We start from the raw sequence: 25,242 nt of genomic DNA on the forward strand, positions 1-25,242 counted from the left end.
CCACCCCTGCATCTCCAACCAAGCCCCAGCCGCGCAGCCCCATCCCCAGAGCGCAGCCCCGACACCCCCACGCCCCGGGTCCCCAGAGAGAACAAACTGGGAGGGGAAACATGGATATATTGACAACATGTAGCAAGATTGCAAACCCCCAGCAACAGCCGGGGTAACCCCCCCCCACCACCACACACACACACCCCCCGGGGAAGGGAGACACCTCAAGGTACCCCAGCCCTAAGTGCAAACACACACACACCCGCCTCTGCCCGTCGGTGAGCGTGCCAGGAGAGAAATGTCCTGGGGGAGCTCCTCTCTGCCCCCCTTGGCCCCACCACCCCGCTTCCATCCTCCGGAGAGAGCAAACAAGGGATCTGCTGCTTGCCCCAGCCCGCCACGCGTCCCGGGCCAAGGCGGCTGACGGATCATGGCCTAGCTGGCACCCCAGCACCGATATCCCCGCTGAGGATCCGCTCCCTGCAGCGACGCGGGGCATTTATCCCGGGAGGGGGGCTCCATCTGCAGCTGCCCCCAGGAGCGATCTCTAAGGAAATGCCCCCCGGGGGCCGTGTTCGGGCATGAGGCGCGGCTCCAGGCCCAGCCCGCTCGCCCCTTGGCTAAAGACCGCTGCCGGCGCCGGCCCGGGCTCAGATCTCCTCCAGGAAGTCGACGGGGAAGAGCCCCATCTTGCGGCCGGTGTAGACCTTGACGTACCCGTTCACTTCCTCCCCCTTCTGCACCACGATCTGGGGGGAAGGAAGGAGGGTGCCCCGGAGGGGCGGCAGGTTAGACGCCACTGGGAACCAGATACAGAGCAGGCTGCCCATAGGGCAGTGGTGGGGCTGGGGTCGGAGATGCAGTAGGGCACATGGATGCAGAGCAGGAGAGACAGAGGGAGCGCGGGGGCAGAGACGTAGGGCTGGGCATCCATGCAGGTGGAGGGGAACAGGGGCAGAGAGGCAGTGAGGACCACTGGGGAATGGAAGGGGGGAGGGATGGATCGGGGTGCAGGATTGGGCCTCATGCAGTGTGAGGGTGCAGGGCTGGGCTCCCCTGCCCTGGGAGGGGAGAACACGGAGGCGTCAGGGATTCGGGGCCGGGCACCCATGCCCTGAGCTGCTGGTGCCAGAGGTGGATGGCGTGTTTCTTGGCTGTGCAGCAGAAGGACCGGGCTGGGGGTTGGGGGGGCGTGTCGGGGAGGGGTGAGGCCCCCCCGGGGAGCTGGCTCTGTGCTCACCTGATCCTTCTTCAGCGTGATCTGCCCGATCTCCTTGTTACCCACGAAGGACCTGGTGACCTTGTGAACCCGCTCGCCCGCTCGCACCCGGACGATGAAGTTCGGGGGGAAGTAGCCAATTTTCTCACTGATCTTCCCCTGCAAGGAGTCACACCGGGGAGGGGGGCGGGGGGGTCACTGGGAGCAGCCCAGCCTGCAAGGACACCACCCCTCCCCCAACATGCCGGGCCTGGAACAGTGCAAGCGGCGGGTTGGGATTGTGGGGTGCGGACATTGGCAAAGCTGTTTGCATGGGGGGAGCCCCGGGCTGGGCTAGCAGGGGCTGGGGATCAGGAGTGAGGGGCCCCAGCAGGGCTGGGGGGTGAACCCAGGGCTGGGCTAGCAGGGGGCAGCGGGCTGGGATTGGGGAGAAGCTCGAGGCAGCCCCTCACCCTCGTGAGTGCTGAAGATCCACCGGCTTTAAGCTCTATCCCCCCAGGCGCTGCCCCCACCGTGCGCCCCGCTGCTGCCGAGACCCCGGAGCCCTCCCCAGCTGACTGGGAAGACCCCTCCTTACCCGCCACCACTCCTCGTTGGAGTCATCCACCACCGTGATCTTCTCCCCCGGGCTGCAAGGGAAGGGACTCGGGCTAAGCACTGCGGGGCAGGGCCCATCCTTGACACCGCGGGGCCCTGGGATCTCGGACACCAGCCCCAGCGAGAACGCCACGGCCCTGGGGCAGCCAGCTGGGTGGGGCAGCCTCTCCCCAGCCCCACAGATGCCTCAACCGCTGGCCGCTGCATTCGCTCCTCCGTGGGCTCATGGGGCCCGCGCTGGGCCCCCGGAGATCGAGGATCAATCCCCCGCTCGGCGCGACTCCCTGTGTGACCTGGAGTGAACCCCCCGACTATGAACCTGGGGGAATCCCCCCTTCCCCTGTCTGTCTGGATTGAGAGCTCAGGGCAGGGTCTGTCTGTGCAGCGCCCGGCACCCTGGGGCCCTGATCTCAGTGGGGGCAGGGTCTCTCTCCAGTGTCTGGCACCAGGGAGCCCTGATCTCAGCTGTGGTTCTCCTGGCTGTAAGCAGTGCGGCCATGGCAGCTTTTGAAAGCTCCAGCTCCCGGAGCCCTGTGACGAGGGGAGATCTCGTCTGGAAAAGGGAGGCTGTTTCTCCCCGTGGCCCAGGCAGGCGTGAGGACGGGACCCGAGCGTGTGCGAACGGCTCAGGAGCTGACGGCACAGAACGACCCCCACCCCTGGCATTTCTTCGTCTGTCTGAACCCAGCGGTGTTTGGAAGCCGGGCTCGCAAGTTCTGCGCCCGGGGGGCAGCCGAGCTGCCTAATGTGGATGCCAACCGGCGGAGACAGACCCTGCGACCGATGCGCCTCCAAGGACAATTTCATCCCTCGGGGGCTAATGCCACATGCCAGGCCCGGGGCGCTCGTCACACACAGCCCCCCAAACTCACTGGAAATCCAGGTCGTCCTTCTCCAGGGCTTTGAAGCGATAAAGCGCCACGAAGTAATGAGTCTGCAGGAAGCCGGGCTGGGGCTTCTTGTTCTGCGGGGCCGGGAGAACGGGGTCAGAGCAGCGGCAGGTGGGGCAGGGACTGGGCACCATCTGGCTGCCAGGCCCTGAGCGCTCTCAGCAGGAACCGCCCTGCCCTGGCTGCGCCCCACGGCCTCTTCCCACCCCAGAGCTTGGCTGCAGCCGGGCCCCGCCCATGGGGGAGGATGGGAGAGGACTTGTCAGTAGGGGCGCTGTGACCCCAGGGGGAGGGGTCGCAGTGGGGTACAGAAAGGGGGTACCTTGTCAGGGGGCTGTGACCCCAGGAGTAGGGGGCAGGGGCAGTGAGGTGCAAGGGGGGTCCAGGAGGGGGTACCTTGTCGTCGGGGGTGCTTTTCTCTGCCTTCTTGTCCCCTTCTGGGTTGCCTGGAAGCACAGGAAGGAAGAGGAGAAAGGGGGGTTCAGTTTCATTTACCAAGTTAACAGATGGGTCCCCCCCCCCAAGCACCCAGGGCCCAGGCTGTGGGCAACACCCCACAAACTCCACCCTGCTGCTGAGACCCTAGGGCAGGTGCGGGGGTGGCAGGAAAACAATTGGGCCGGACGCCCTGCCTGGCATCATGGGACACCGAGCTGGGCAGGCCCCCGCCAGACCCCCACAGCTCGCACCTGCCTCGAGTTTGCCCAGTTCGTGCTTCCCAGGCTCCGAATCCTCGTCCATCATGGTGGCCAAGGGCTGGAAGAGAGACGGGGAAGCAAGTTAGAGAGGGGGCGCCGGCCAGGCGCCGCAGGAATGTGGGTGGCAGGGAACAGGGGGAGGGCAGGACCCTGGGGATGGGGGGGGGCAGGGAATGGGGCGTTGGGGCTGGGCTAGGTCCCAGGAGACTGTGGGGGGCAGGGAACAGGGATTGGGGCAGGACACTGGGGATGGTGGGGGGCAGAGAACGGGGGGGCTGGACCCCATTGGATTGTGGGTAGCAGGGAACGGGGCGCTGGGGCTGGGCAGGGCCCTGGCAGACTGTGGGGGGCAGAGAACGAGGGGCTGGGCAGGGCCCAGGGGATGGTGGGGGCAGGGAATGGGGCACTGGGGCTGGGCAAGGCCCTGGCGGATAATGGGGGGCAGGTACGGGGCGCTGGGGTCGGGCTGGGCCCTATTGGGTTGTGGTTAACAGGGAATGGGACACTGCGGCTGGGCAGGGTCCTGGTGGATTGCAGGGGGCAGGGAATGGGGTGCTGAGGTTGGGCAGGTCCTGGTGGATTGTGGGGGGCAGGGAATGGGGCGCTGGGGCTTAGTGGGAGCCCGGGAACCACGCGCTGTGTGTGGCTGCCGGGATGCCAGTGGCTGCCATAACATTTGGGGCGCAGATCCTCACCTCCCGGCCCGTGGACGGGTCCCCAAGACGCGGCAGGGAGATTCTGGTCCCTCGCCAGAGCGCCCCATGCCAGGGCAGCCTGGCATCGCCCCCAGCCTGCGCCAGACGTTCCACCCCTGCCCCCCACAGGCCTCGGCTTTGGGGCACTTCCTCCCCCCATCAGCGCCCACCCTGGGGACCCCCTTCCCCAGCCAGCGTGGCCCCCCTGTCCCTCCAGCTCACATTCTTCTTATCGTCCTGCCCTTTCTTTCGCTCCTTGTTGGCCATGATGACGCCCGTCCGGAGGGTCTCGAACACGGGGTCGCTGCGATTGGCTGCCGCTGAGTCAGACACCACAAGGGTGCGGTGAGTTCCGGGGGGGGGGGGGGGAAGGTTGTTCCACTTATGGGGCAGGAGGGGGGGTCTGTAGCCCCCCACAGGGGAGGGGCTGGTACTTACAGAGCAGCTCCCTGACGCAGGCATATTGCTGGTTGCTGTAGAGGGGGGAGCTGTACGCCCGGCGGAACCCGGGGGGCTGGGAGCGAGAGAGAGAGAACGGGGGAGTTACCGGGGCAGGACAGATGCCTGCATAGCCAGGACGCCTGGGTTCTAGCCCAGCTCGGGGGCGGGGCGTGTCTAGTGGTTAGAGCAGGGGCTGGGAGCCAGGACTCCTGGGTTCTATCCCTGGCTGTTGGAGCGGTGGGGCAATGGGTTACAGCAGGGGAGCCAGGACTCCTGGGTTCTACCCCAGCTCTGGAAGGAAGTGGGGTCTTGTGGTTAAAGCAGGACAGGGCTGGAAGCCAGGACTCCTGGGTTCTACCTCAGCTCTGGAAGGAAGTGGGGTCTGGTGGTTAGAGCGGGACAGGGCTGGGAGCCAGGACTCCTGGGTTCTACCTCAGCTCTGGAAGGAAGTGGGGTCTGGTGGTTAGAGCGGGACAGGGCTGGGAGCCAGGACTCCTGGGTTCTACCTCAGCTCTGAAAGGAAGTGGGGTCTTGTGGTTAAAGCAGGACAGGGCTGGAAGCCAGGACTCCTGGGTTCTACCTCAGCTCTGGAAGGAAGTGGGGTCTGGTGGTTAGAGCGGGACAGGGCTGGGAGCCAGGACTCCTGGGTTCTACCTCAGCTCTGGAAGGAAGTGGGGTCTGGTGGTTAGAGCGGGACAGGGCTGGGAGCCAGGACTCCTGGGTTCTACCCCAGCTCTACCCTCTAAACCTGTGGGACCTCAGTGAGTCATTTCCCCTCCCTGTGCCTCAGTTTCCCCACTGGTGCAAGGGGGGCTGGGCCGGACTCACGATCTTCCCGAAGCAGCGCTGCATCTCCACGTAGGACTGGCAGTGCTGGTGGATGCTGGTTTTGCAGTTCTTGCATCTCAGGCCAAACTTGTTGTTCACTGGGGCGGGGGGGACAAAGACGGGTCGATTAAACGTCCCAGCCATGGAACGGGAGAGGGGGCGGGAGGCTGGACAGGGACCTCCCCAGCAGGGATCAGGGCTGGCACAGGGGCAGTGTGTCCCGCCCCCCGTGACTGGCTTCACAGAGCCCTGGGAATGGATGTCTCCTTGGGGAGGGGGCGGCCATCGGGCCCCTTCAACCCCCATGTGCCCCACCGAGCCGGGCAGTAGGGGCCACGTTACTGTCCCCCAGGACTGGCCAAAGTGCCACGGGGAGGAGGGGCGGAGTCCCAGTGGGCTGCCTCTGTGTGGGTCGCTGACCCCCCAGTAAGGTGTGTCCCCCCCCACCCACCCACCCACCCTGTCCCCTTGGGCCAGTGCCCCCCGCCCACTCCTCATCCATGCTCCCTACCTCTCTGGCCTAAATACCCCCTCCCTCCTCCTTGCCTGTGCCCCCCTCCCCAGCCATGCCCCCCTCCTGCACCTAGTGCCCCCTGCCCTAGCCACGTCCCCCACCCCCATCCCCCCAGCCATGTCCTATCCCCCCCCCACCGGACCGCCACCCTCCCCAGCCATGCCCCCTCGCCCCAACCCCTCCCCCCAGGGCTAACCAGCCCCCCCCGCCCCCCACTCACGGACAATCATACGGGCGCAGACATCACAGAACTTGGGCTTTTTGAAGTACTGATCCTTGAACTTGTGGGGCTTGTCGTTGACGGGCTTCTGGGGCTCGGGGGGCGGCTCAGGCTCCTCCTCCTCCTCCTCCTCTTCCTCCTCGTAGAAGTAGTAGAGGGGCCCCCCCGTGGGGCTGACCAGCTCCCCATTGGGCTGCGGTTCTGCCGGTGGCTCCTCCTTGGGCCTCCGCAGGAACAGCTGCTTCAGTGCCTGGAGCTGGGGGGCCGGGGGGTGGGGGAGAGACACTGGGCACCTCGGAGACACTGACGCCCCCCCTGGGGGAAACTGAGGCATGGGAGGGAAACGGGGGCTTGCCCCAGGGTCCCACGGGGAGTCAGTGGCACAGCCAGGATAGAACCCAGGAGTCCTGCCCCCCAGCCCCTCGCTCGGTCCACACACCCCCCTGCCCTTAGCAGGGCACCTGGCCTGGGGTTCCCCCATCCCAGCACGGACCCCGGATCCGGGCTCATGCCCCACGGGCCAGGCGAGGCCGCCCTGATGGCGGGTTGGTGGCCAGGCTGCTGCCCCGGATGGATGCAGCAGGAGCCCAGACGGTGCCCTGGCTCCAGAGGGAACGGCTGGGGGCAGCCGGGGGGGGGGGGGGCTGGCGACGCCCCCCCTCGTCTCCTTTGCACACCCCAGGCTGCTGTGGGTGCCAGAGCCACCTCCTCTGCTGCCCACGACTGCCCCCTGCACCCCCAGCTCGCTCAGCCCCCCTCGCTAGGCCCCCCACTCTCTGGGGCCTGCTGCACCGGGGGGGGCAGCGTTGGCAGAGGACCCCCAACCCCCCCCTGCAGGAGTGTGCGCAGGGTGCCCATTGCACAGGGGTAACGGGCTGGGCGTGCCGGCCGCAGAGACCTGGGCACGGGGAGGTGGGGGGCACGCGGGCAGCAGGCCACGTCCCCACCGACACCCCAACTCATGACATCCCCGGGACTTGTGGGGGGGTTCCAGCCGCTGGGACACAGGGACCTGCGTCCCCCCGACTGGCAGCCAGTGGGGCCGGAAAGGAGCCCCCCCAAGAGGGCCAGGGAGCGCTGGCGGGGGGAACCTCCCAGCCCCCCCATCCCGAGGCCAATCCCCTGGCAGCACTTACCCTGCTCGCCGGCTTCCCCCCGGGCGCGGGCGAGGCTGGCGGCGCCAGGGCCTCCCTCTCAGTCATGCTGCAAGGGGGAGCAGAGGCGTCACGGGGCCCCGGGGGCTCCCCTGGCAACACCCGCTAACCCGCAACCAATTGAGGGCGCCGCGGGATGAGCCAGCTCGGTGCCCATCTCTGCCCCACAGCAGCGCCCGCCAGGGCCCAGCACGGGGCATCCATGGGCACAGAGGAGGCCCACGCTCCTGCCCACGGTGCCAGACGAACGACCTGCCCGGGGGTTTACACAGCACCAGTCGGCGTCACGGCAAGGGCCCTGCTTCTCTGCCAAGGCCTTACCGCGCCCCCCAGAGGAGACAGCCCCAGCCCCACGACTGCTGGGCCTACCGATCGCCCCCTTTCTGCTGTGCCCAGCAGTGCCACGCCCGCAGCTCCCCACACGTCCGGCCCGGGCGCTATTTTAAGTTCCCGGCATCATACGAGCCCTTGCTCCCCCAGCTTGCAGGGTGTGTGTGTCGTGTGTGAGTGTGTCTCACAGGGGTGCATGTTACAGCAGGGACGTGCGTGTGTCTGTCACGGGCGTGTGTAACAGCAGGGACGTGTATCTGCCGCGGGGGGGGGGGTGTGTGTCACGGGTGCATGTTACAGCAGGGACGTGCGTGTGTCTGTCACGGGCGTGTGTCACAGCAGGGACGTGTATCTGCCGCGGGGGGGGTGTGTGTCACGGGTGCATGTTACAGCAGGGACGTGCGTGTGTCTGTCACGGGCGTGTGTCACAGCAGGGACGTGTATCTGCCGCGGGGGGGGGTGTGTGTCACGGGTGCATGTTACAGCAGGGACGTCTGTCGTGGTGTGTGTAACGCTTGAGAGCGGAGGCCGGGGGCGCTTTGGGGGCCCAGGCTGCCGACCCCCTGCCCCAGTCTGGAAGGGAAGGGGGCGTCTGAGATGGGTGCACAGCCGGGGAAAGGAGAAAGACAGCAGGCCGGGGGTGGGGGGGTGGGGGGCGGGGGGAGACTCACCTCTGAGCTTCGGGCTCCCTCCCAGCTGGGTAAATCCTCCCCAGGAGCAGTGCCGACGGGCCCCGGCTGCCCCAGAGTAGCCAGCGCCGACCCCCAGGCCTGGCTGCACAGGGGCGCTCGGCTGCCGGCCGGGGACGGAGTGACAGGGCGAGAGGGGAGCGAACAGCTGAGCCCCATGCGGGAAGCTGACGCCGAGAAATTGGAGCCTGCACACGAGCGGGCCTGGCCGGCGGGAGCCACTGGCTGGTTGCCTGGAGGGTCCGGGCGCCGGTGGACGCGGGCACAGGGTAGCCAGCCCAGCCACAGGTGGGATGGGCACCCGGGCTGCAGGTGTTCGGTTCCCATGTCCCCACGGGGACAGGAAAGGGCGTTCTGCCCCTGGGATGCACCGAGCCATGGCCACCGGCCAAGGAGCCGCGCTCTGAGGATTCTGCCTGGGAACAGGGAGACCCAGCGGCCGAGGAGCAAGATATTGGCAGGCTCTCTCTCCCTGCAGGCATCGGGCTCCGGCAGACGGTGGGGCGAGCCCCCCAGACCTGCCTGAACCCCCCCATGCAGGGCCTGAGGTTCGGTCACCGGGCTGGGACAGGGTAAAGCCACTTCTGTGTCCTTCTAGTTGGGGGGCCCTGCCCGGCCCAAGTCAGAGCAGCCTCGGGGCTGCTCCAGCTTGTGTTCTGTTCCCCATGGCCCTGGGCTGCAGACAATACCCATAACGCAGCGCACACGGGGCATGCCCCGAGCCGCTCTGATGCCCGCTGGGGAGGCCCTGGCGGGGCAGTTCTCAGGGGGCCGCTTGCACCCCCTTTTCCTGCCCCCCACCAGCTTCTCCGCCTTGAGCTGCCATCACAGGTCCCATCCCTGGAGGGCTCCCACCCTGTCCCTTCCTGCGGAAGCTTAAACCATATGGGGGGCTGTGTCCGTGTCCCCCTGCATGTGGGAACACCCTCTGTCCTCGGGGACTGGGGCAGCCGCTCTGTAGCAGGCTCCAGGCCCCATGTCCAGGCCTTCGCCCGACTCCTCCTCCTGCCCGGGGGACAAGGAGCAATTGGCTAAACGCCGCGGGCAGGGAGGCTCCGGGCCAGACTCCCAGGGACATTTTGGCATCCCCAGTATTGGGAGTTTTGGGGGGGCAAGTTGGACAAACCCCTGGCAGGGCTGCTCCAGGGTTACTGGGTCCTACCCCCGCACTGGCCTGGGAGATGTGCAGCCGGGGCGCCCCTTGCCCCCCAGCAGCTGGGCGATGGGACAGGGAGGCCAGCTGCTGCTGAACTCAGCCCAACCCAGGCCGCCCGGGGTGGGGAGCTCAGGCCTGGGGGCTACGTCCAGGAGTTGGCTGTTTGCCCCAGAATCTGTCAGGCTCTGGTGCATGTGGATCCGAAATCCCTTCTGCCAGGCTGACCCCGAACACCAGAGTCCCCACAGAGGGGGAGGGCTGGGGCCCTGGCTGCTCTGCGGCGGGCAGCGCTGGTCTCCAGCCTGAGACTCTATCGTCCCTGGGGGGCGCAGGTGGGCACGGCCCCTCCCAGGGACACCCCCCTCCTGCTCAGCCCCAGGGCTGCTGCCCCCGCGGTACAGCCCAGGGGCTGAGCGATTTGCTGCAGGCTGGTCTGAGAATCCCCCACCTGCCCCCTCCAGTCGGCTCTTACCTCTCTGGTGCGTTCTGCCCGTCACGGCAGGGGCTGGCCTGGCCCCCGGGAGGCTGGAGCGCTGCAGGCCGACGCTGGGCCTGCCGTGAGGTCTGTGCCGGGCCTCGCTCCTCTCCCACGGCGAGCGTAGCCTGGCCTGGTGGAGCAGCGAGCCAGGGCCGGTAGCAGTAGCCCACAGGCCACGAAGCTTGGCCGGCTCTCTCTGTGCCGTGGGGGTGCAGGGCCCGGGATCAGCTCCACCCCCAGGGGCCCAGCTCAGCGCCGCAGGGCCGATGCCGCAGGCAGGGGCTCTGGTCCGTTGGTGCCAGTTCCTGGAGGCTCCAGTTTGGGCACGGATGTGGCCCTGCCTGCCCCTGGCTATGGGGCTCAGCGGGGAGCCATCCCTCCCTTCGATCCTCTCCAGGGCCACCGGACTGCCCCACACTGCCATCCCAATGGAGGGGGACTGGGGGGGCTCGGCCCTACCCTACTAGGTGTCTATGCCTGCTCCTTAGCCCTGCTGATGAGTGGGGGCGACACCCACCCCCCGTGAGCACCCCTCCCCCACTGGTGCCACCCCAGGAGGGGTACAGTGGGGGGGGGGGAAGAGGGGGCAGTCCCAGAGATGAGCGGGGCACGTCTCGCGTTAACCCCTCGCGCTGGGCACAGAAACCGGAAGCAGCTTTAAAGTGATGGACGATTTTTTTTTTTTTTTTTTATATATTTAAAAACAAAACCAAACCCCCGCCGCCCCCGCCCCCCCGGATTAAATAGACTGTACAGCGACCAGACCCAGCCAACACCTGCGTGTGCGACTGAACGCGGTGCCCGCCACGGCACAACGCGGGGCGAAAGGAGACACGTGTCCGGGGGGGGGCTGTGGGGGGCACGTTACCGGGGGGCGAGGGGGGGGGAAATGTTCTTCCACTCCAAAAAAAAAAAAAAAAAAATACCCCAATCATCATCAATTTCTCATCTCTTCATTGTGTCCATATAAATAGAGGCCGGGCGCGCGGCCGGCGGGGGGGCGGTGGGGCCGGGCCGGCGGGGGCCTACTGGGAGCTGGCCCGCTCCAGCACCCGCAGGTCGTAGTTCTTCTTGGCCCCGCGCAGCCGGAAGCGGCTGAGCGAGTTGTTGAGGTGCAGCGAGGCGTTCTGGGCGGCCAGCGGGCTGGGGAACACGGCCACCACGGTGTACAAGGCAGCGAGGTCCGGGTGCCGGCCGTTCTCCGCCGGCCCGTGGTGGTCGCCTGCGCCGCCCCCGGCCCCGCGCCGCCCCTGAGTCTCCTTCAGCCACTGGATTTTGGCCCCGGCCATGGCGAGCTGGGTGAAGAGCTTGTCGGCCTCGGTGCGCGTGATGCCCTCGGGCAGGTCCGTCACCTCCAGCACCCGGCCCAGCACTGCGGGGAGACAAGGCCAGGTCAGCGGCTGGGAATCAGCGACAGCAGGGAGGGAGGGGGTTGGGAGCCAGGACTCCTGGGTTCTCTCCCTGGCTTTGGGAGGGGAATGGGGTCTACAGGTTAGAGCAGGGGGAGAGGGCAGCCAGGACTCCTGGGTTCTATACCCGGCTCTGGGAGGGAGTAGGGCTTAGAGGTTAGCGTGGGGGGGCTGGGAGCCAGGATGCCTGGGTTTTGCTCTGGGAGGGGAGCGGTCCCTGCTTGAATCCCAGAGGCGGGAGCTGGGAAGTCCCTGCAGTTCATGCCACAGGGCACCCCCTTCTCCCTGCGGTGGGTGGGCCAATGCACGTCCCATGCAGCCCTGCAGAGCCTGTCCCGGGCACAGGACGCGCCCTGGCAGGAGAGTTTGCCTCCCCTCTATCAGCCCACCCTGGAGCCAGACTCGGGTCCGGGGACATGGGTGGGGAGGGCTGAGGGGGGGCCGAGCGCTCAGGGCTCCTTGGGGGGCACCTTGGGGAGCCTCTCTGGGCAGCTTGGCCAGTCCCAGACACCGGTGCCTCCGAACTCAGGGCAAACCCAGCTCCCGGCGGAGGGCAGAGGAAGCTGATGCCAAGGGGCCGTGGTTAATTTCTGACCTGGCCCAGAACGGAACCACACCCGCCTGTGCCAGCCCCACACAGGGGGCAGAGCCAGGCCGTGCCCAGGCCGTGCCCGCAGGCCGAGCTGCCCGTACTCTGCAGCTGTCAGGGCACAGAGCGCGTCGCGGCCGCGGCTCGGGCTCCGGGAGCCAGGCGGGGGTGAGCGGCAGTTCCAGGGCCCTGGCAGACCGAATTCTGTGCTAATATTAAACCAGCGTGTAACAGATCCCCCGGCCCCTGCCTGCTCCACTGCCCGAGTGAGGGGGTCTCCCTGCTGCAGCTGTTTATCCGGGGCGGAGAAGGGGGAGGGATTTTAAGCCTCCCCCGAGACCCGTGGCAGGACATTGCCTTGCAGCCTGTCCCCAATTAGCAAGCGCTGAGCGTGCTCCCCGGGCGGGCGGCAGAGAGCCCTCTGCCGGCTGCCGAGCCCGGCGTTTGGAGAGAACCCCAGCTGAGCAGCTTCGGCTGGGGATCTCAAAGCACTTCGCAGACGCCACCCCGCTACTATCTCGGTGGGGAAACAGGCAGAGAGAGGGAGTCAGCGACAGGAACAGCCCACAAGTCTGGACACCAAGCTCTGCTCTACCCACTAGACTCCCCTCCCCGAGCTGGGCACAGAACCTGGCTCCCAGCCCCGCCCCCCACTTTAACCAATAGACCCCACTGCCCCCCAAAAGTGGGGGTAGAACCCAGGAGTCCTGGCTCTCAGCCCCCCCCACCATTAGATCACACCCCACAGCGCAGTGTGTGCGTCTCCTGGCACACACTCCTCCAGCCGCTGGACGCAGCTCAGCCGGGGGAGCACAGGGCACTGCGCTTTGTACCATGTGTGGCGGGGGCAGAGAGGGGCAGAGGGGGAGGCCCGGGGGCCTCTCTGCTGCCACCGCGCACACTCTCTAAGGGGGCTTGCGGGCAGCACTTCCGAGGACCATGGGTCTCTCCTCTCTAGTCCCCAGCAGGTCCCGTCCAGGATCGGTCCCTGCTACCCAGTGACAAGGGCTCAAACTGCCCCCTCGGCAGGTGACTGGCGAGGGAGGCACCCGGGAGGCTGGGCTGGCTGGGGCGTTTGCCAGCCGAGGCCAGGCACGGGTGGGCGTGAGCAGCCCCCGAGGTCACTCGCCTACGTCGCTTGTGCCGAGGTCGGTGGACGCTGACTTGAGGGCCTGTCTCTTGCCTCGGTTTCCGTGTTTCATCCCTGTCTGGCCCTGGAAGAGCGAAAACAGAGTCACCCGGAGAAGCCGCCCCGTCCCGGAGAGCCGGCTGGGAGCCCCTTGGCCAGCGTGCCCAGAGCACAAAGGTTAGCCCAGCCCCTGGTGCAGCCGAGCGGGGACAGGCAAGGGCCGTTTCCAGCCTGCACTCCCAGGCCAGGGAGCAAGGAAGCAGCTTGCTCCCTGCGCCCGTCTCCATCTCGGGGGAGATGCTGCAGGACGCTCGGTGCGGACGTCCGGCTTGGGCGAGGCTGGGGCAGAGTGACGTTTCAGCCCAGCGACTATTTACATGGGAACTCAGCCGGCCTGCTGTCAGCCTGCTCAGAGACGGGCTGCGGGCACTGGGCTAGGGCCCCGATCCTGCAGCGCAGGGCATGTCCTGGCGGAGCCCGAGCGTCCCTCTGCACCAACCAGGGCCTAGGTCTGCAAAGGGCCACGCTCCGGGGTGGGGGGGGGCACTCTTTGGGACTGACTCACTATTGTAATTTTTGCCTGGCCTGAGGGAGGGGAAACTGGGGCTCACCCCCCACATTTTGCTTCTTTCTGGGGGACAAAGGTGACTGGCTGGAGTTTGAAGGGGGGGCATTGTTTGTTGGGCTTTTATACAGAAGGCAGGTGAGAAATTCCGCAGTTTCAAAGCTTGTTCCTTTTCCAAATCCAAATGCCAGATGCTTCCGAGAGACTGAACACAAGAGGGCAATTACCGAGTGATCCATCCCCTGCCCTCTAGTCCAACCTTCTGGCCGTCAGAGGCTTGGGACACACAGAGCCTGGGGGTTCATCCCTGACCATCTCGGCTAACAGCCATTGATGGACCTGTCCGCCATGAACTTTGAACCCAGTTATACTCTTGGCCTTTACAACGTCCCCTGGCAATGAGTTCCACAGGTTAATTGTGTGTGGTGTGCAGGACTTTTTCTCTATGTTTTGAGTTTGTCAAAAACAGAGTTTTTGGTCGAAAACCCACCATTAAGGACAAAAGTCTCCTGTTTTCCCACCTTGGGACTCAGGTCTGGCTTCCCCTGTCCAATTCTGGGGGACGGGGGACAGGAGCAGGGCTACAGCATCAGAGACGTCAGGCCAGTGAGTCCCTGCACCTAGGGTGGGCTAGTGCCGCAGACAGACCCATGTTGAGGGAGCAGCTTCCTCTTTGGGAGCCCTCCAATCTCTGCATCCCCCAAAGAGCCCTCGAATCCGAACAGGGAAGACCAGTCACGAGCCCCCCACTCCTCCAGCCCCAGCTATGCCAATGTTTCCATCCGAAGTCGGGGGCCAGGAGGAGGACTGGCTGTGATGGGGGACCCCAGCCTGCCTCCGGGCTGGCGGCCGCTCTCTCCCTACCTGGTGTGTGCTGTAGGTGGACTGGCTGGGCAGCAGAGGAGCAGGGCAGATGGAGAGATTGTACTGCAGTGGCTGGCCCAGTAGAGAGTAGCGCCCGTCGCCTGGAAAGCAGAAGCAGAGATTTGGGGGTGCTGGGGCGGGGGGTGCAGCGCTGCAGAACCCCACAGGAGATGGTCCTTCCCTCCACGCTCCCTGCTCCTGCCAGGGACGTGCGCGTCAACTCGGCCACAGCCATTCCCGGGAGCGGGGGGGGGGGCAGCAAGGGGGTGAGGCCTCCTCTCTGGGCACCAGTCTCACTGGCACGGGCCGGAAAGGCAGGGAGGACGTGACAGTAGCAGGGTGAGTGGTTATATGGGACGTTCGCAGGCCTTGAGTTCGGGTTTTCAAGGCAACCCACGCTATGGAAATAACCCATCTGGTGGGTCCTGTAACACCTGGCCAGCAGGCCCCGCCCCGCGGGGCACCAGGCTCCGCCCCCTGCAACAGCTGGCTGAGAGGCCTCAGCTCCCTGGAGCGCCAGGCTCTACCCAGCGACTGCTTTGCAGGTTCGAGGGCTGCCTCGGCAGGTCAGGGTTCACTCTCTGGCCACCGGCGCCTCCCCAGGGGACCAGGCCAAGGGCCCATTGTCCGGATGCAAACTCCCACAATGCACCCCGTCAAGACCACCCCGTGCCTTGGGCCCGGGCTCCTCGGAGCTCTGAGCTTGGCCAGTTTCACCGTAGAGGCTCTTCTGGTTCCAAGGCTCCCCGCACCCCATCTCACCCTTGGCGCCCTTCTCACCTTGTGCTGGGCCCACGGGCCGGGGGAACTGAGTGAGGACCGGGAGCGGGCCGAGCCCTGTGCAGACGCTGCTGAGGTTGGTCACGGGAGAGGGCGTCGGGGACTGAGTGGGGGACGTGATGGGGCTGGTTAGCTGGGTGCTGGCCTGGAGACGGGGGAAAGGGTTAGAGGCACGGATCAGGCCCTGCGCCCCCTACCCCCACCCCACGGGGACGTGCTGAGCTGGCTCTCTGCAAGGGGCTGAATCCGACCCCCAGCCCCCCTGGCCTTGGGCTAGTGCCTGGGGCCCTTCTCTGCCCGCATCAGGCTCAGGCCGGGGTCCCGCCCAGGCTGCAGTGGCCCCCCCGCCCTGTACCTGGGCGCTGGTGTCTGGGTGGTACAGGTCCCCCGGCTTCTGCCCCCGCTGGTCCAGGCCATAGTATTTACAGTGGCTCCACTGCACCACGGGAGGGTTCTGCGGGGGCTGGGGGCCGCTGGGCACGTTCAGCTGCATCACGACCACGCCGGGCCCCGGCGGAGACACCCCTGCCAAGAGGAGACGGCGGCTGGGACGGGAGCTCCCAGGGTCACAACGCCGGGACGGGCACCCCCTGCCCCCAGCCAGGCGAGGGGTGCTCACATCAGAGCCTGGGGAGCTGGGGCTGGGAGCGGCTCCCCTGGCTACAGAAACCTCCACTCGGTGGTGCAGGGGCTTTCTGGGGGGACCGTGCCTGGCACTGCACCCCAACCCTTCCCTGTGCCTGGTACTGCACTCCAATCCTTCCCTGTGCCTGGCACTGCATCTCCATACCCGGCACTGCACCCCAATCCTTCCCTGTGCCTGGCACTGCATCTCCATGCCTGGCACTGAACCCCAATCCTTTCCTGTGCCTGGCACGGCATCTCCATGCCAGACACTGCACCCCTATCCTTTCCTGTGCCTGGCACGGCACACCAATCCTTCCCTGTGCCTGGCACTGCACTCCAATCCTTCCCTGTGCCTGGCATTGCATCTCCATGCCCGGCACTGCACCCCAATCCTTCCCTGTGCCTAGCACTGCATCTCCATGCCCGGCACTGCACCCCAATCCTTCCCTGTGTCTGGCACAGCATCTCCATGCCCAGCACTGCACCCCAATCCTTCCCTGTGCCAGGCACTGCATCTCCATGCCCGGCACTGCACTCCAATCCTTCCCTATGCCATGCACTGCATCTCCATGCCCGACACTGCACTCCAATCCTTCCCTGTGCCAGGCACTGCATCTCCATGCCCGACACTGCACTCCAATCCTTCCCTGTGCCTGGCACTGCATCTCCATGCCCGTCACTGCACTCCAATCCTTCCCTGTGCCTCGCGCTGCATCTCCATGCCTGGCACTGCACCCCAATCCTTCTCTGTGCCTGGCACTGCACCCCAATCCTTCCCTGTGCCTGGCACTGCACCTCCGTGCCTGGCACTGAAGCCCAATCCTTCCCTGTGCCTGGAACTGCATCTCCATGCCTGGCACTACACCCCAATCCTTCCCTGTGCCAGGCACTGTATCTCTATGCCTGGCACTGCATCCCAATCCTTCCCTGTTCCAGGCAGTGCATCTTCATGACTGGCACTGCACTCCAATCCTTTCCTGTGCCTGTAACTGCACCTCCATGCCCGGCACTGCACCCCAATCCTTCCCTGTGCCTCGCACTGCACCTCCATGCCTGGCACTACACCCCAATCCTTCCCTGTGCCAGGCACTGCACCCCAATCCTTCCCTGTGCCTGGAACTGCACCCCAATCCTTCCCTGTGCCTGGAACTGCATCTCCATGCCTGGCACTGCACCCCAATCCTTCCCTGTGCCAGGCACTGTATCTCTATGCCTGGCACTGCATCCCAATCCTTCCCTGTTCCAGGCAGTGCATCTTCATGCCTGGCACTGCACTCCAATCCTTTCCTGTGCCTGTAACTGCACCTCCATGCCCGGCACTGCACCCCAATCCTTCCCTGTGCCTGGCACTGCACCTCCATGCCTGGCACTACACCCCAATCCTTCCCTGTGCCTGGCACTGCATCTCCATGCCCGTCACTGCACTCCAATCCTTCCCTGTGCCTCGCGCTGCATCTCCATGCCTGGCACTGCACCCCAATCCTTCTCTGTGCCTGGCACTGCACCCCAATCCTTCCCTGTGCCTGGCACTGCACCTCCGTGCCTGGCACTGAAGCCCAATCCTTCCCTGTGCCTGGAACTGCATTTCCATGCCTGGCACTGCACCCCAATCCTTCCCTGTGCCAGGCACTGTATCTCTATGCCTGGCACTGCACCCGAATCCTTCCCTGTTCCAGGCAGTGCATCTTCATGCCTGGCACTGCACTCCAATCCTTTCCTGTGCCTGTAACTGCACCTCCATGCCCGGCACTGCACCCGAATCCTTCCCTGTGCCAGGCACTACACCTCCATGCCTGGCACTACACCCCAATCCACACCCCAATCCTTCCCTGTGCCAGGCACTGCACCTCCATGCTGGCACTGCACCCCAATCCTTCCCTGTGCCTGGCACTGCATCACCATGCCTCGCACTGTACCCCAATCCTTCCCTGCACCAGGCACTGCATTTCCATGCCTGGCACTGCACCCCAATCCTTCCCTGCACCAGACACTGCATCTCCATGCCTGGCACTGCATCTCCATGCCCGGCACTGCACTCCAATCCTTCCCTGTGCCTGGCACTGCATCTCCGTGCCTGGCACTGCACTCCAATCCTTCCCTGTGCCTGGCACTGCACCTCCATGCATGGAACTGCACTCCAATCCTTCCCTGTGCCTGGCACTGCACCTCCATGCCCGGCACTGCACCCCAATCCTTCCCGGTGCCTGGCACTGCATCTCCATGCCCGGCACTGCACCCCAATCCTTCCCGGTGCCTGGCACTGCACGTCCATGCCTGGAACTGCACCCCAATCCTTCCCTGTGCCAGGCACTGCACCTCCATGCCTGGCACTGCACCCCAATCCTTGCCTGTGCCAGGCACTGCATCTCCATGCCCGGCACTGCATCCCAAACCTTCCCTGTGCCTGGCACTGCGTCTTCATGCCTGGCACTGCACTCCAATCCTTCCCTGTGCCTGGCACTGCGTCTTCATTCCTGGCACTGCACTCCAATCCTTTCCTGTGCCTGGCACTGCACCTCCATGCCTGGCACAGCACCCCAATCCTTCCCTGTGCCTGGCACTGCATCTCCACGCCTGGCACTACCCCTCAATCCTTCCCTGTGCCTGGCACTGCATCTCCATGCCTGGCACTGTGTCTGGCATGGCACCTCCTATTCCTTGTCTCCCCATGCCTGGCACTGCACCCCCATCACTTCCGCTGTGTCCACCTGCAGTGGAAGCCAGGAGCTCCCGGGGCCCCAGCCTGCACTTGGGTGACCCCATGGGGCTGCGGCGAGGATGGCAGAGCGGGTGGCTCCAGGGCACAGGGACCCCAGGGAGCATTCCTTTCCTGTCCTTCTCGGGCGGTCTGATCCAGACCATGCCAGGCTCCCCCAGGGGAAGAAACAGGGAGCTGAGAGCAAAGCAGTGCCCCGGCCTGGCCACCAACAACTCCGCTCCCCCGCACCTCCTTTCTCCCCCCAGCCCCAGCCTTGCTCCTCAGGGGAGGCAGCGGAGCCTAGTGGGAGCAGCGCCTGCTAGTGCCACCTGGAACCGGGCTCCGTGCTCTCTGCGGCCCAGCCCAGCCGGCTGACCACACTGGGGTTGCACTGCGCCGGGACGGGACCGGGGCAGTGCCAGGCGGGGCCGTGTTCGCCCCCTCGGTGCTGGCAGGAGGATGAGGGAAATTTACCAGCGCTAAACCCTGCTCCGGCCGACGGGGGAAGGGGCGGGGGGCAGCTCAAGAAAGCAGCCATAGCTGGGCTGGTACAGATGCTCTGCTCTGGCCTTGGCCTGGCTGCTGACCCCCGGCCCCCCAGCCAGCTGGAGAGGGGAAGGGTGACATCACGGGCCGCGCAGCTGTTGCAGGGTCACTCCTGACCTAGCTGATCCGTCCTGGCCGCCTGCTCGCAATGCCAGGCAACCCCAGGGGTTTGGCTAATGCTGGTCGACTACAGAGAGGTGTTGGTGCGAAAACCCTGGCCCTCTCCCCCGGGAGCCTAGAAACGCGCTCCCTCGTACTTCCTGTGTACCCGCCCGACCCCTCCCCTAACACCTGCCTCTCCTGCATGGCCTGCTGCCCCCCAGATATGCGCGGGGGGCCCAGTTCAACATCCCCAGCAGCACCAGTGCCCCCAAATGCCCACACCACTCTGCCCTGGGTGCCCAGGCCCAGCGCATGCCAGGAGTCCTGGCTCCCAGCCCCCCTATGCTAACATCTAGATCCCACTCCCCTCCAGAGCTGGGGATAGAACCCAGGAGTCCTAGCTCCTAGCCCCCTGCCTGTCACCACAGTTTTAAAAGCTTGATTCCAGCCAATTCAAGGCTGTCGAGTCTGAGAACGCCCAGAGCCCGCTGCCATACCCGGTGCCCCCAGCAGATGGCACGTGAGGGCCAGCCAACACAAGGCTGGGAAGAGCCCCGTTGGCCCTGGCTGAAATGCCTGGCTAGCCCACGGGCAGAGGGGCCGGGCCCCTGGGCACCACTCACAGCCACTGCAGGGGAGGTGCAGAGCTGGGCTGTGTGAGCAGAGCAGCCCTGCCCCAGTTCTCCCCCCAGGGGCCTGGCTAGCTAGGCGAACGCACCGGCCGTCCCAGAGTGTCCGAACGCTGAGCCGCCTCCGTCTCTCTCTCCAATTTCCCTACAGAGCCCTGGTGGCGGGGCAGCCTGGCCGCCCAGCATCTCTCCCAGAGGAGGCAGGGCAGCAGGGCTGGCTGCCCCACACCAGGCTCTGCCTGGCCCCAGCCCGGCCTTGGCTTGTCTGCTGATGACCGTGGGGGGCAGGGAACTGGGCTGAGACCCACCCGACTCAGTTCACAGAAGCCACCAACCGCTTCTGTCGGCCTGGGTCGGAGTGGGTGGCTCAGCTGTGTGTTACCAACCCCCCCCAGAGAGCCAGCCCCTCCTGGGCTAGGACGCCAAGGTACTTCCCAGCGCCCCAGCAGGGGGCAGGGTGAGCCTGGGAACCGGCGGTCTCTCCTTACCCGAATACGGCTGCTGCATCTGTGGCGGGCTGCAGGGCGAGGGAGACTGGGGCATCTGATACTGCTCGGAGCCGGGAGGCTGCAGGTACCCGACCGAGGGGCTGCCAGGAGGAGAGAGCTGCAGTGAGGCGTCAGAGCTGCATTTCCCCAGACCCCGCCTTTGAGAGGCAGCTTCTCCCCAACCCAGGGGCTGGGCGACCACACCCGTTTGTGCTGGGGTCACCTCCCCGCTCTGCAGACACACGGGGACTTGGGGCAGCCCTCCCCGTGCTGGCTCCTGGCTCACAGGACTGCTGCAGTGCAGCCGGTTCTGGGGAGGAGTGCCACACTACGGCTGGGAGAAAGGGAACTCTGGCGATGCTGATGCCCCGACTCTTTGGTTGGGCAGGGAAGGCCAGCGGGGCGAGCAGGGGGCTCCAGCTGCGAGCTCAGGGCTGCTGCTGCAAGTAGGAATGGCGTGGAACGGCACGGCCCAACTGGGAAGGAACGGATGGGGGACCCCAGCGCATCACCTGCCCCGCCCCTTCCTGCCCTGATGCCCGAGGACATCACAGCCTGGGCATGTGGGCGACAGGCCTGCCTTGGAAGGAGCTAAACCCTCTGCTCCTCAGCAGCTGTGCCTAAGACCCTGGAGCAGAAGAGGCTCCAAACATAGCCCCCTACGTGCCCCCTGGTTATCCCCCACTGCCCAGAATATTGCCAGCCCAGCAGCAAAGGCCCCCCCTGGCCCCTGCGACTCTGCCTTGCTGATCCTCTCCCCTTTGACCAAGGCCAGCTCAGCCAGCAACCACCCGCCGCACGGCCCCCCGCAGGCACCGTGGCCCCTCGCTCTCCGAGCGGAGGTGGGCCGGAGATGCCGCTCACCTTACCTGGTGCCGTTCTGCTGGGCCGTGGGGATGACGCTGTAATAGACCGGCATCCCGCCGGACTGCAGCCCTCCCTGCACCGACTGGCTGGCGGGCACCAGCACCGGCTGCTGGAACGGCTGCTGGACCACCCCCTGCGACTCGCTAGCCACCGGGACCTGCGTCGAGAAGCGGAGGGGAGCCATGGAGAGCGGCACTGGAGGAAGCGGTGCTCCCACCCGAGGTGTGACCGGAACCAAAGGAGGAATGTGAGGGAGTCCACACCAGGCTGGAAGGCCCAGGGCAGAGAGCCCAGGGCATTGTGGGCTGGGACTGGCTCTGCCCACACCCCCAAGCTCCCAGCGTCAGGGCCTTTCGCACCGCGGCCTCTCCCCCAGCCCAGCACGGGGAGGGAGTGACGGGTTCTCGCCACTGCCGGGGAATGAGAACACCCATGGGTGTGAGAAGCAAGGCAGGAGGAGCAGGCTTCTGGGGGACCCCGTCTGTGCAGCCGGCATTATGCGCCCGGCCTCCGGTTCACACCCTCTGCTCTGGATTATGTCAGGAGCTAGACGAATCTAGCTGCGCCCGCTGTGACTATCAATACCCGGTTACCCTGGAAACTGGCGCGGGGGCAGCACGCAGACGTCAGGGCTCACACACCGGCCTGGCTTTTGGGAGTGCCGGGAGCGACACGCAGGGGGGTTCCCTCGCCCGGGAGCCCAGGCCGAAGCTGGTATACAGCAGCCTTATCTCAGCTGGGCTGGCGTCGCCCCCGAGTTATGTCACGTGGCCTCGGAGCGCCGCCCCGCTGCCCACCTGATACGAGGGCAGTGCCGTGTACTGGACCATCAGGCCTTGCATCTGGCTCCCCATGTTGCCTCTTTGATTGCTGAGGAGGCCGGAGGTCTGGGATGGCTGGACTCCCAGCATGCTTTGCATCTGGCTCCCCATGTTGCTCCTCTGATTGCTGAGGAGGCCGGGGGTCTGGGACGGCTGGACTCCCAGCATGCCCTGGTACGTCTGCTGCTGGTTGGACATCATTGGCTGTAAACCTGCTGCGGGACAGGGGCGGGACGTAAGCGCGTCTCTGGGGCACCGCGCAACTCCAGTGACGCAGCTCGGGTCCCTTCGTTCACGTTCCGCACCCCAGCGGCAGCTGGGAAGGCTCTGCAGCGAGGAGGCCGCTCGACCAGGACGGACCCCTACGACAGGCACCACAGCAGGTCTACCCCGACCCCAGGGAAAGTTCCAACCCCCCCACCGCCCCGGTCAGTATCTCTCGCTGTTCTCTAGCCTCTTCCATCAGTGCACTCTACAGAGGGAGTCAGTATGATTCTCCCTATTCGACAGATGGGGAAACTGAGGCACAGGGAGGGGCTGCGACTTGACCACAGACACCCAGCTGGTCAGTGACGGAGCTGGGAATAGAACCCAGGGCTCCTGACTCCCAAGTCCAGTGCTCTTCCCACTAGGTCACACCATCTCTTCCAGTTGGTTTATGCCTGGAAGCAGGAAAGGTTTGAAAAGCTCTTGCCCTCCATGATATCTTGTGGCAGAGAGTCCCGCAGGCTAGATGGAAAAGCCCCAGCTATAAAAATTCAGCCAGTTTTAAGTGTTCTTCTTATGCATTAACAAACGGGGTTTAAAGTTCTTTCCTGCACTCTGGTGGAAAGGTTAACTGTCAGCGGGGGTGGGAGCAGGGAGACGGGGACACAAGGCTTCTGGGCTGAGACAGAGGGTAGAAACTCCTCCTGGTTTCATAGCCTTAAAGGCCAGATGGGACCATTAGCTCGCCCGTCTGACCTCCTGCATAGCTCACCCTGGACTCCTGTCAAAGCCAAAGCATTTAGTCAGACTAATGCATTTCAGCCCCCAGGAAACTAAGCTGTGAGCCCCAGGCTTAGAACAGGGGAGACCCAGGTACCACCGATGCCTGAGGCCTTGGACATCACAGGGAACTGGATAGGTGAGACTTGCCAAGAAATCCCAGCAAAGTGCATCCCACACTGCCGGAACCGCCCCCACCCCACTCCCCCTGCCAATCCGAGCTGGGGGGGAAATCCCTCCCCAACCCCAAATCTGGCTGGCGGAGGGACCCTGAGGGTGTGAACAAAGCCCACCGGCCTGGCAGTGAGAAAGAGGATTTGCTGTGACGCCGTCTCTAAGCCAGAGAAACATTTTGGAGCAAGTTACGAGTAACTGCGGCTGGTGGGCAAATAGACAAGGCCTGGGGGCCACAACCCTGCACACAGACTATTAACCTGTCATCGGGTGGGAGCAGCTCCAAAAAAGGGCAGATCGCCGCAGACCCCTCCCGCCGCCCAGCCCTGGCCGGCGCCTGCCCGAGCCCCTTACCAGGCTGCTGTGCAGGCTGTGGGAGCTGCTGACTGCGCTGGGGGCTGAAGGCCACCGGGTGACTGAGAGGTCTGTATTGCTGGCTGGAGTTCGGATACTGCCCGGGCGGGTAGTAGGAAACCTGAATCTAGCAGAACAAAGAAAGTCTGTGGAGAAATCGAGCCGCTCCGAGCAACGGGTGAAAAAATGGAGGTCCCAGGCTTTCTGCCCTCCCCAGACCAGCCAGGACTCACGCTGGGGCTGCTGCGAGAGAGGAACGAGCCCCCTCCCTGCAAGCTCACAAAGCCGCCCCTACAGGGCCGGGAACCAGAGCCAGGGCAGCAGCCTGTGGGCGTGTGATGGGCATTGGGGGGTGTCTTTGGATTCATGCCAGCACAGCAGGGGAAGGGAAGGGGGACACGGTGACGTAGCAGTCGAGGTTCAGGAGGTCCCAACTCCCACCCACGCCGGGCCCCAATGACAGCACTGTGGGGCCATGGGGGAACCCTACCGACGTGAGGACAAGCTGCAGGATCGGGGCCTTACACGGTTTCTTTATAGATCCCTAGAGCTTAAGGTTAGACATGACCGTTAGAGCATCAGTGTATAGATCCCAGGCCAGCGCGTCACCCAGTTACCCTGTGCAACGTGTTCGACTAAAGCATCTTCCAGCCAGGCTGGATTTGGAGCCATCCAGAGTGGGAGACCCGACCGCTCCCCTTGGACATCACTTCCAAGAGTTCATCACCTGCCCTGCTAACCAGTGGGGCCTTTCTACCAACCGGAACAGGGCTGGTTTCACCTTCCAGCCACCGGTTCGTGTTCCACCTTCCTCCGCTAGGTTCAAGAGCCCAGCAGTACCTGGGATTTTCTCTGACCTGGACACAGGGATCCCGTCAGCGCCCCCTCAGATTGCAGCCATCTCTGGGGGTGATATACTGCACAGCACCAAGCTGGGCAAGAGTGTAGGACAGGAAGTGAAGGAGAATCTCCTTCCCAATGGACGCTGACCAGTGTGTTTTCTTATGCTCCACCCCAATGTCTCTCGTCTTTCATGGGCTAGTCCCACCGCCCGATAACAGAGGCCCTGGGACTTCCCCGAAAGAATTCCTGGTTGAACTACGGCTGCTCTTGTAGAAAAACCATTCATGGATCTTGATTTAAAACCGCCAGTGCCAGAGAACTCATCACAGCCCTCGGCCAGTTGTCCCGATGGTTCACTCTCATCACTGGTCAAAATGTCCTATTTCCAGTCTGAATGTGCCTAGCTTCAACTTCCAGCTGCTGGGTCATGTTAGAACTAGATACAAGAGCCAGCCACCAAATTTTTGTTGTCCATGCAAGTACCCGCAGACCTATCTTTAGGGCTTGGCCTATACTCGAAAGTCTGACTGGTTATGGTGCAGTTCAAATTCGCCAGGCAAACACTTTTATTCGGGAGTAAAAGTGTGGGTTTTCCTTAATCCGCTTCCCAAGGGGCATAAACTGAGCCCAGAAAAGGCCCCTCATATTCCGGAGTAAGGCCGGGTCTATGCTTGAAGGTTTTGTTGGCAGAGCTATCCTGGCAAAGCCCGCCACGTGTGGACGCAGCGGATAGAGGCAGAACTGAGCTTTATAGCGATAGGGCTTATTCCAGCCCCGTGAGTGAAATTAGCGATAGTGGCAAAAGCGGGTTTTGCGGGTATAACTGGGTCTACACTGGGGCTTTGCTGGTTAGGAACCACCCCTCATCCC

General features: G+C 64.8%; 2 protein-coding genes across 17 annotated transcripts in view; both read right to left on the bottom strand.

Moving 5' to 3' along the window:
- Nucleotides 1-641: 641 nt before the first annotated feature.
- STAC3 (SH3 and cysteine rich domain 3) lies at nucleotides 642-6,103 on the bottom strand. The gene is made up of 10 exons (XM_077838676.1): nucleotides 6,094-6,103; nucleotides 5,360-5,457; nucleotides 4,555-4,604; nucleotides 4,313-4,421; nucleotides 3,387-3,453; nucleotides 3,094-3,143; nucleotides 2,680-2,765; nucleotides 1,788-1,839; nucleotides 1,232-1,369; nucleotides 642-740 (listed from the first exon to the last, which is right to left on the bottom strand). Exons 1-10 carry the CDS (start codon nucleotides 6,101-6,103, stop codon nucleotides 642-644), a joined length of 759 nt encoding a protein of 252 aa, XP_077694802.1.
- A 4,734-nt stretch (nucleotides 6,104-10,837) lies between these two features.
- R3HDM2 (R3H domain containing 2) overlaps nucleotides 10,838-25,242 on the bottom strand; it is a 108,038-nt gene continuing 93,633 nt past the window's right edge. For 11 of the 16 annotated variants that reach the window (XM_077838370.1, XM_077838371.1, XM_077838376.1 and 8 more), the window contains 9 exons: nucleotides 23,530-23,656; nucleotides 21,991-22,229; nucleotides 21,196-21,350; nucleotides 20,327-20,427; nucleotides 15,592-15,761; nucleotides 15,237-15,381; nucleotides 14,457-14,557; nucleotides 13,028-13,112; nucleotides 10,838-11,272 (listed from right to left, as the gene is read on the bottom strand). In XM_077838370.1, the coding sequence (XP_077694496.1) occupies nucleotides 10,926-11,272; nucleotides 13,028-13,112; nucleotides 14,457-14,557; nucleotides 15,237-15,381; nucleotides 15,592-15,761; nucleotides 20,327-20,427; nucleotides 21,196-21,350; nucleotides 21,991-22,229; nucleotides 23,530-23,656 (1,470 nt within the window). In that variant the 3' untranslated portion in view covers nucleotides 10,838-10,925. The remainder of the gene's footprint in view (nucleotides 11,273-13,027; nucleotides 13,113-14,456; nucleotides 14,558-15,236; nucleotides 15,382-15,591; nucleotides 15,762-20,326; nucleotides 20,428-21,195; nucleotides 21,351-21,990; nucleotides 22,230-23,529; nucleotides 23,657-25,242) is intronic. The other 5 variants (XM_077838375.1, XM_077838383.1, XM_077838378.1 and 2 more) reach the window with 2 other exon arrangements.

The sequence above is a fragment of the Eretmochelys imbricata genome, chromosome 20 (genome assembly GCF_965152235.1).
Source record: "Eretmochelys imbricata isolate rEreImb1 chromosome 20, rEreImb1.hap1, whole genome shotgun sequence".
In the NCBI taxonomy this organism is placed as follows: Eukaryota; Metazoa; Chordata; order Testudines; family Cheloniidae; genus Eretmochelys; species Eretmochelys imbricata.